The sequence below is a fragment of the Aricia agestis genome, chromosome 14, assembly GCF_905147365.1.
Source record: "Aricia agestis chromosome 14, ilAriAges1.1, whole genome shotgun sequence".
Taxonomy (NCBI): Eukaryota; Metazoa; Arthropoda; class Insecta; order Lepidoptera; family Lycaenidae; genus Aricia; species Aricia agestis.
This window is the reverse complement of record NC_056419.1, coordinates 4,913,418-4,923,545: the sequence shown is the minus strand read 5'-3', so window position 1 is coordinate 4,923,545 and position 10,128 is coordinate 4,913,418. Positions and strand designations below refer to the sequence as shown.

The window sequence follows — 10,128 nt, the reverse complement described above, 5'->3', positions numbered from 1 at the left end:
CTACTGTATTTTTAAAATTATATTTATTGGTGCAATGCTGGGTGTTTTATTTTATCTTCAAAAATTATGATTCTCTATATTATAAATTGTATTATCATTATCCAATAGCTATGATTATGATTATTCTCACAGATTTTAGAAGTAAATTATTTCCAAAATCATGAGAAAAATAAACATTGCTTTATGTCAATGATTGTTCCTAAGCATTACACATACATCACCATCTAGTGGTTAATAGCGGATAAGCGTCGTATTATTAATTCACCACTAGATGGCCGATGGCGTTTCACAAGTTGCCGAATGACAGAGTGTGTTCAACGTTCTTTGACCAGTTTACTGACTAGTAAGTAGTACCATTCAACTGAAGTTGATTGGCTACCGAGAAGGCAATTTCTCTCATCAGTATACTGGGTCTAGTAAACGCCCCCATTGTATCAAAATTCAAATGTCTTCAAGTCACAAGCAGCGTTGCCAGAATGTTACTTTTGTAACATTTTACGTTACTTTTGACCCTTGCATGTTACATTCATGTGACATGACTACAGATGTTACTTTTACGTTACTTTTGGTAGGTAATTGAAAAAAAAAGATGTTTGAAACCAAAAATGCGAAAACGAAACACACTTAGTTTTATTGAGTTTTGTCGTTACAGCTGACAATGCTTTGAATGAACGTGGCGAAAAAAGCAACTAACGCTGCCATCATACAAAAACAAATTTTTTACAGTTCTCCTTTATCAGCAGCGCCCCCTTCCCACGAGTCTGACTCGCTTATAAAGGGTTCCGTACCGTGATAACTGATAGAGCAAAAATAGGGCAAAAATTGTGTTTTTTTGTATAAGAGCTTATGTTATTATATTTTCATTTTAATAGGTATATAAATAATTTTAATAATAAAATAATTATACGGAATCCAAAAAATCACTTCATCTCTATATCCAGAATGCACGAAAACATACTATACATATAGATGTATAGTATGTTTTCGTGCATTCTGGATAACCCCCCCCCCCCCCCCCCCCCCCCGGCATTTAAAATATTATATATGTAATGCGAAATGTTACTTTTCCCCACAAAATGTTACTTTTTGCATGACATTAAGTAACTTTGGAACATACCGCACTGGCAACACTGGTCACAAGTGTCGTGTCAAAGTGGTGTCAAACTTCAAAGTTAGTTTGCAAACAAAAAATCGGAATGCGTAGTACTTTGTCTAAATATTTTGTTAATTTATAGTTAAATCCATATATTCTATGTAAAACAAAATATAATTATAATTAAAATATGAACAAAAGGAATAATGAAAGTGATTCCGAGAACGAATGGACAAGTTCAGACGGGTCAAAATATTCTGACACAGAAAGGTAACACTAACTAATCGCTTTTTTTATATCTTTCAAAATATAACTATTACTATAAACAACTACTTACTTCTAGCTCCGTTCCCGAGTGGGATTCTGATGTTGGAGAGGATGGGGAATTGGTACACATTAAACTAAAAGTGGCAGAATCAAAAGACGATTCTAAGGTTCCTTTGCTTGAGAACTGTGAAACTTTCAAACTAAGAAGTAATTTCAAGAGGTCTTCAACAAGACGGTCTAATAAAGGTAATTATTACAATTTACTAGTTTCTATTTCTATCATAGAGAAAATATACCTAGCGGAATAGAGCGACAATCTTGAGCTGTGAAACGAAACCGAAATTAGTTTACATCTGTGTATAAAAATATGTGTACATATACACATACACAAGCATGATTGAACATGATTTCTATGAGATTATATTGTCAACGTGCCGATAAGTGCAAGTCAAAAAAAGAGTGCGTTCGTGCGAGAGTTGCGTTTCTTGACTTTTGTCAGTTATAAAATTGAAAAGATTTTATTAATTTTTGCTTGTGCACATTACGGGGCCAGAGGCCCCGTATAATTGATACGGCATATATGGTGGTAGCTACACCTCTGATTTAATTTCTTTTATGTCATACAGACAGATGTGTACACAGTAAAAAAAAATTGTGTAATTTTTTCAGGCAGAATTTTTAAAGTATTAAAATCAAGAAAAAGCAAGAGTAAAGATGCTGCAATTAATAAAAACAATTATATTGAAGATAACAATAGATTTGTTGTCATCCAGGTAAACAAACTTCTGCATAAACTTTTCCGAATGTCTCACTAATGCACTACCAAAATACTGCATAGTTAAATAAATAAACTCATCTTTTGTTGTAGGTCAGCAAAAATATGATATTTACTAGTGAAAAGGATTGCCAGATAGAAAAACTATTTGGTATAAGTCTAGAAACACACTCTGATGGTAAATCGTTAGTGGTTGCAAGTTTTTTACCTGAGGCTAAAGCTATTTACACACCTAAAGTGAAAATTGGTTACATTCTTCAAAAAATTAATGGCACAGAAGCAACATCATACAACATTAATGACATTCTCCAGAAGGTTGTAGAAGACATAGACAATCCAAAACTTACATTCCAAGTAGTCACAGGATATCAAACAATAGATTTGAACAAGTTACTAACCAAGAGTATTGTGGATAATTCTCAAGTACAGCTATTAAAGGATTCAATGGTGTCCGTATTATACATGTGTTGCAATGATTCGGAATACCAAGGGAATGATGACAAAGGAGTACTCTACTGTTTTCCAAGACCGTATAATCAGAACTTTCTCTATAACACTAGAGGGGCGTACGTAACTTTGAATCATTTAGCACCAAAATCACTAGGCACAAGCCAACCGAGAATATCATCCATTATTCAAAACGACACACTTATAAACATAGCATATTGCCCTCATCACACCAATTTGTTTCTTATAGCTGTGCCAAATAAATTGTTTGATGTCTTCTCTATAAAGTATGTTATGGCAGATGTTGTTAGACTGATAGAGTTTCTGTATGGCTCATTGAAGACCTGTTTCACAAAACCTAATAATGTTGACAAACTGGATGGTTTATTTTCGAGAATTTTCTCAATGTTCATATATGGGAGAAATGATACGTCCAAGAATAGTTTTACATTTGAAGATGTTTTGGCGGCACAAAGTATATCACTACCGTTGGAAGTCAGAATGCAAGTTGACAATGCTTTAATGGAACTCGGAGCAGCTGATTACAAAGAATGGGTGTGTATTTTAAATTATTGTTTAACAGTATCATACTTATGGGAATTAGTTTAAAATTTATAAATCTATCAATATTATAAGGGTTGCAAATTGCATGCAAATTATACTGTATAATATTACAAGCGACCCGCCCTGGCGTCGCACGGGTATAAAATACCTATATAGCTACTGAAAAAATGATTAAAATTGATAGCATATGATCCTTCATGTGGTCTACTTCTTATCTGTGCCAAATAACATAAAAATCGCTCCAGTAGTTCGCGAGAAAAGCCCTTTCAAATATTTTCCCTCGTTTTTTCCACATTCTCCTATTAGTCCTAGCGTGATAAAATGTAGCCTATAGCCTTCCTCAATAAATGGGCTATCTAACACTGATAGAATTTTTCAAATCGGACTAGTAGTTCCTGATATTAGCGCGTTCAAGTTACTCCTTTCAAATAATTTTCCCCGTTTTTCCACATTTTCCTCTATTTCTTCGCTCCTATTGGTCTTAGCGTGATAAAATATAGCCTTCTAAATGGGCTATCATCAAAATCCGTTGCGTAGTTTTAAAGATTAAAGGGAACAAAGGGACATGAGAGAAAGAAAGCGACTTTGTTTTATAATATGTATAGATACGTATCTATAATATTATGGGTGATTTTAATATTATTTTTATTTATTTTCCATCTTACAGACAGATGATGTTGAGAACTTTCAAAGATTATACACGGTCGTTGGTGAATGTCTGTATTACTCTGGCCACTTACTCAGCTCACACCTACAAGATGATGATTTGAAAGAGATTAACGCTTTCTTGAAACTTAATGGCATATTAAAGTTAAGCAGCGAGAAGGATTTGGATAAACTTGTGATCTGGAAAGAAGTATTCATACATGAAAGTAGGAATCAAAAGAATACAGATTCTGAATACAGGTAATACCATATTACTTAATTTGGTTTTAAATAGAAATACTCTTATGTCTTTTATGACCTTATAGTATGTTATAGGATAACAATAGCAATGGAGAGAGAGAAGTAGCAATAGGTACGAATTTCAACATCCTTTGCGACCAAACTATATAACCTTTTTTGCTGTTAGTATTCCAGATGGTCGCTGGTTTCTGCTGGTTGTAGGTAATGGTCATTTCATACTGGCAACTCTAATGGAAGCAGGCGGGTGTACCGAAGATGTAAGTAACAAACAAAGATTCGGATGTATAACTGTTCATACTATAATTTAGAGAAGTTGATTCATAGCTACGTAATTTGGTCGCGGTACATAAAACCCAGTCGACTCGACTGATATCACGACCATTCACGACTAACATTGAATTGACCCAACCAATAACATAGGTCCGCCAACTGTCTATGATTATATTTGTCTTTATCTTTCTTATTTTTAGGGTTCCGTACCCATAGGGTATAAACGGGACCCTATTACTGAGACTTCGATGTCTGACCGTCTGTCTGTCTGTCCGTCTGTCTGTCGGTCTGTCTGTCCGTCCGTCCGTCCGTCCGTCTGTCTGTCTTCAGGCTGTATCTCAATATCGGCTATTGCTAGTCTTCTCAACTTTTCACAGATTGTGTTTTTTCGTGTTCTAGGCTATTGGCGTGACACCACCTTCGCCGTTTTATGTGGAGGAGTGTGAAAGCTGTCTCGAATTGTTATTTGAAGTTGGTCTAGACAAGTACTTAGTCTCTTGGTTCGCTTCAAACATACAGCCGCAAGTTGAAACGTCGCCAGAATATTTGACGAAATATGGAAGAAAAATACGGGACATAAGTGGTATGTTACATACTAGAAACGTAAACTTATAATGCAGCCTGTACACGTTGGCCATGATGGACGAGTAATTACGAACGTGTAGACCTCTCTACACGTTCGTAATTACTCGTCCATCTTACTTATTCGCGAACGATTGTGTTTGCTATAGATAGCTTTACAATTATAGCTATCTATCATAGCCAAATGTTGAATAAGGCTTTATGCAATAACAATAATTATAATTAATATGTATAAATTAAAACCTTTCAGCGTCAAAATCGGACCTAATCAAATCAGCAACTTTGAAACTGTCAAAATCTCAGAATGACATAAAGAAGCGACTGTCATCGGAACAGATTGCGTCCATAGACAATATTATGATCAGCAAGCACCACAGTAGCAGCCAGCACAGCTTACACGCGCAGTGGTATAACGCACCCAAACAGTACCGTTCTAGCGTCGATGTTAGCTATTCCGAAGATTCTGGAAGCTTGAAGAGCAATAGGTAAAACTAGTTTGGTATTTCACTCAAGAAAATAAAACTACAAAAATCCATTTTGAATTTCACTGTCTTATGAGGTTCAGCTGAACCTTCAAATTTTGTTTATTTTAATTATGCGTTTTCATCGCTTGGTCTGTAGTTTCTTTAATTTCTAAATCTGCCTCAACTGCACTGCAGTCTGCAGCAGAGCGACACTTCACGTTTAATAGTACTGGAGAGTCGTGTCGCGCAAATTCATTGCAGCGTAGAGCGGCTTAGCTTTTACACGTTACGTTACGCTTTTTGTGAGCTTACCCTAGGGGCCTAGAGTCTAGAGTCAAGACCATTATCATCAATAATCAATATCAACTTAAGGTTAGTTCAAAGTTTCAAGTCCTTTTGAATTATTATTTTTTCAGCGAAATAAGTGAAGACCGCATAGTGGGTAGACGGGCGGATAGAGAGCAAAAGAGTAGACGCAACTCATCCGGATCCGACTCAGATTGGGAGAGAAGGGTATATTAACACTATGTTTCATTATTAAAAATAAAATTTATTTTCTTTTCGGACTTTAGAAATTTCTTAAAATAAACAAGCATTTATTTGCGTTTGTATATTTATATTCTGTCTACTCTGTTTATAGGATGGGAGCAGAACTAGTATGGATATGTCGGATATAAGAAAGTCTTTGCTCGACGAAATAGACAATGCGACAGCACAAAGGTAAGCTAAAATAATCTTAATGCACGATTAGGCCTTAAGGTTAATTCATGTTATATTTATTCCATTTATTTTTACTTGACTGTGTACACTTCGCAAATATTTTTTTCAGAATAACAGTTGGCGAGGAGAATGTTCTATTTCATTTCGTGCATTTAGAATCAGAGAAAGGGATTTTGATTGCTCCGATTAAAAACATAGAGGTTCAAGCCAATAACGTTTTATACTCGTACATACTGACAACATTCAGGAGTGCTGTAAAGAAAATACATGAAATACTACAGAATGGTATTAAGTAAGGTTTTCGATATTTTTTAAATTTATAGTAACGCGATTATAGTTACAAAAAAAGACGGGTTGCACTCCGGGAGTGCCGGCAGAAGTGAAAACTTGATTATTAACGTTGTGCATTTTTAACCCATTTTTTTAATTAATCGAAACCCTTACAATTTTTTTAACCCATTTTTTATGAAAATCGTTTTTAAAAAATCGATTTTTTAATTAATCGAAACCTTTACAATCGATTAAAAAATATCGACAGTCGAAAAAAACAATCGATTGTTCGATTAATCGATTTTGATGACAACACTACTCTCCAACCGTCTTACGGTTTTTCGATCAGCACGAGAATCTGACGCGAGTTTCACAGTTTTTACCTACCCATCCCACAAAAGTGCTCAACGCCGCTAAAGAAGTTTTCACTTCAAAAAATCTACAAATTAACTTACTTCAAAGCAACATTTTAAACATAGATGAGAATAGGATGAGTGTGAACATAATTTTGATGTCTTTTTTTAAGGTTCAAGAAAAATCAAACTCCATCTTTGAATAAAATATTAGTCGCTGTCAAAGAATACGGGTGCCTTTTCGAAGCGCCTCAGGATGTGCTGAATCGGTGTGGCGTTAGCAAGAAAAACTTGGAACCATTCCGTTTCTGGGTTGTTGGGTAATTATTTTATGCATAACATTTACGCCAACTATGTTGCATCGAAATTAGTTTTAGAAACCAAGCATCTATCCAAAATAAAAACTATTCTATCTCTTGACACTCTTAGTTTATGATAATATTAAAGTAGAGAATATGAGTGCCCTTAATATCGTATGCCTCTACAGGTTCTACAGTAGCAAGTTATCTTGCTACTTGTTACTGTACTATCATATTTTATAAATTACATAGTTATTACTATGATGATAGTATCGCAATATATACAGAGTAGACAGAATATAAATAGAGACTACATAAGTCTTAATGTACTCATTACATATTAAATGTTGGTAAACAGTGTAACATTGGAAAGTTTCGAAGAACGCCTCTTATGTCGCCTCGTAGGTGAACGCCTCGGTATAGAGCACGGCTCTTGACTCGGAGGTCGTGGGTTCGATTCCCGCGTTGGAAACATGTTATTTCCAAGTTTGGTTAGGACGACGCAGGCTGATCACCTGATTGTCTGATAAGTAAGATGATCCATGCGTCGGATGGGCATGTAAAAATTCGGTCCTGCGCCTGATCTCTCGCCGGTCGTGTCGGTCTTCCGTCCCACTGGGTTATGAGAGTAAAGGTATAGAGACTGCTCTTGTGTACTGCGCACACACTTGGGTACTATAAAATTACTGCGTACCTGCGTACCTGGCCTAGTTTCAGGGCAACCGGCCACCGTAACCGAAACCGGTGTGGGAGCTATTATTATTATTATTGAAAAGTTAACAAGTAGCGAATCATATGTTAAACTAATTACGTGTTGATAATTGATACCAAATTTCATCAATAAATTGGTTTAGCAGTTTAAGCGTGAAGGGGTAACGTAATGATAACGAGCAGAATTTCCCAACTACCTTTAGTTTACACAATATATACGCTATAAGTCTATCTAATAACTTGACAGACAGGGTAAAACATTGCATAACTCATTATTAAGATTTTTTATTGGTAAGTGGGTAAAGTATTTTAATCATAATATTATTTTTCAGGCGTGTATTCAGTGAGCCGGAGCCGAGAGAACTGTATTTGTGCTATCATGAATCTGTGCCGCAAGATCTAACGGAAGTTGCCTATCTTCTCTCATATTTGGAATAGACAAAACTTTTTATCATTTACGGCTCCTCACGTGGACCCATGATGGATTTACATCAATAATTGTCAGGGCCCTCGTAAGGGTTACTGGCGCCTGTGTGCAAAAAAAGGTTTTTGGCGCCCCTTTAGGCAAATTGTTTTGGGACCTTGGTTTTGGCGCCCCTAGAGGATGGCGCCCGTGTGCATTGCACACATTGCACATATGGTAGCGGGGGCCCTGATAATTGTGATTTCACCACGTTTGCGCAAGATGTCTACAGCACAATCGTCGTCGAACAATTAAAGACGAATGTGCTACAGCTCCTCACGTTACTAATAGCTTCTGTTTGTCCATCATGAGTATTCATGAGCCAACAAAAACTTTAAAATGTATATTTTATATATTGTGATTTTATACAAAAAGTCTGCACATGCATTTATTACTATAAACATTAGGTAACGGATTAATTATTATTATTCCGAAAAAATAGTACTTGAGTATATTTAGTTTATTCTTATTAGAAAATATGTTGCTATTATAATCATATAAAGTTTTTATACTTTAATTCTAAGTCTTCCAATTAAATTTACATATAGTCTGTCAAGAAAGTGAAGAAATTAAAAAGTGGCAACATCGTAGTGCCATCCCTTTTTTCTTAGATTGATTTGAAAGGGGTGACACTACGATGTTGCCACTTTTTAATTTCTTCACTTTCTCGACAGACTATATATGTGGGATATGAGTGGTGGCCACAAAGGAAGATCTTCAGATGTCGTATGTATACCAACGCGCTTAGAAAACTTCGATAGCGCGATGGAGGAATGTTAGGCTAATTGTGGGTACCACCACGCATATATTTTGTACTATCAGAGAAGTTGATTCCTATGCAGGTGGCGGATCTAAGTGATTTGGTCGCGTTAAGTAAAACGCATGCGACCGATCACAGCTAACATTAAATTGACATAAGCCGCCACATGCCGTAGGTCCGTCAACTACCTAGGAATCAATTTCCTCGATGGTACAAGTTATTAAAATATATCCGTCCAGAAACTGTGATTTTATGTCTCTTTCTTAATTTTTTACAATAAACATTATTATATTTTAATACAATTTTCTGGTTTCATTTTTCATTCCTTACGATTTTTTTATATGTATAGATAACATGTCAGTAACTAATGGCTTATAAGTAGTTAACAAAATTTTAAGTTGTTAATTGCATGTAAACACAAAATTTAGTAGCAAGTACTAAGTAGCAAGTTAAAATAAGTACTAAACTTACTAGTTTACCGGTCTACTGACCGGGAGATGGTGACACAAATTTCTTGGTCATTAGTACCAGTATGGCGGTTCTACAGGGCCACAGGGGTCTAATTACGTAAAGGCAAAAAGAAAAATGATGGTCATAGCGCTCGCACCGGCGGCCCAAACGCGTGGGCGTTAATCGGACGCTTCGGATAACTATCGAAAGTCGAACGATTTGTTCCACAAAAATGCTTGTATTTTCAGATAGTCGAAAAAAAATAAGTTTTTAATTTTTGCCTTTACGTAATTAGACCCCTGTAGAACCGCCATACTGGTACAAATGACCAAGAAATTTGTGTCACCATCTCCCGGTCTATAGATGATACGTGTAACGGCCACGGCCATAATGCAGAAATTATCTGGCATGTTCGTCATTTGTAAAATTGCACAAGACATAATATTTGTGCATGACGCATGTGAATATGACAGATAGAGTGCCCTTTAGTTTCAGCGTCCTCTAGAGTTGAGTAGCTGAACTTGTTAGTCGTTCTAAAGCAGGGGTTCCCAAACTTATTTTCTGCCGCTGCCGCACACTGAGAGACCAATAATTTTTTAGCGCCCCCTTTGTTTCACCTACTTTCTTACCTTTATTTAAATTATTAAGGGGCTTAAAATTAAATACGTCGTTTTCAAATCATATTTTTACCATTACCCACGACTTTGCATTCCCGAATTTTCTCCAATCCCGGA

At 35.9% G+C, this 10,128-nt stretch overlaps 1 protein-coding gene across 2 annotated transcripts; it reads left to right on the top strand.

Annotated features, from left to right (window-relative positions):
• The first annotated feature begins 1,200 nt into the window (after positions 1-1,200).
• LOC121733736 (protein inturned) lies at positions 1,201-8,291 on the top strand. 2 transcript variants are annotated; one of them, XR_006036602.1, is made up of 13 exons: positions 1,201-1,363; positions 1,437-1,606; positions 2,030-2,133; positions 2,229-3,137; positions 3,814-4,052; positions 4,219-4,309; positions 4,722-4,905; positions 5,155-5,389; positions 5,785-5,881; positions 6,009-6,088; positions 6,198-6,373; positions 6,885-7,031; positions 8,054-8,291. XR_006036602.1 is itself a non-coding variant. In XM_042124087.1 (13 exons), exons 1-13 carry the CDS (start codon positions 1,284-1,286, stop codon positions 8,157-8,159), a joined length of 2,625 nt encoding a protein of 874 aa, XP_041980021.1. In that variant the 5' UTR covers positions 1,202-1,283; the 3' UTR covers positions 8,160-8,291. The 2 variants fall into 2 exon arrangements, 1 of the variants encoding a protein (XP_041980021.1); XM_042124087.1 differs by having other exon boundaries at positions 1,202-1,363; positions 6,198-6,380.
• The last annotated feature ends 1,837 nt before the right edge of the window (positions 8,292-10,128 follow it).

What these genes read in the sequence shown, in the direction of transcription:
- LOC121733736 (XM_042124087.1), top strand. Translation starts at nt 1,284, where the DNA reads ATGAACAAAAGGAATAATGAAAGTGATTCCGAGAACGAATGGACAAGT. An exon ending in CAGGCGGGTGTACCGAAGAT is followed by an intron (nt 4,310 to 4,721) that starts GTAAGTAACAAA and finishes TTCGTGTTCTAG; the next exon opens with GCTATTGGCGTGACACCACC. An exon ending in ATACTACAGAATGGTATTAA is followed by an intron (nt 6,381 to 6,884) that starts GTAAGGTTTTCG and finishes TCTTTTTTTAAG; the next exon opens with GTTCAAGAAAAATCAAACTC.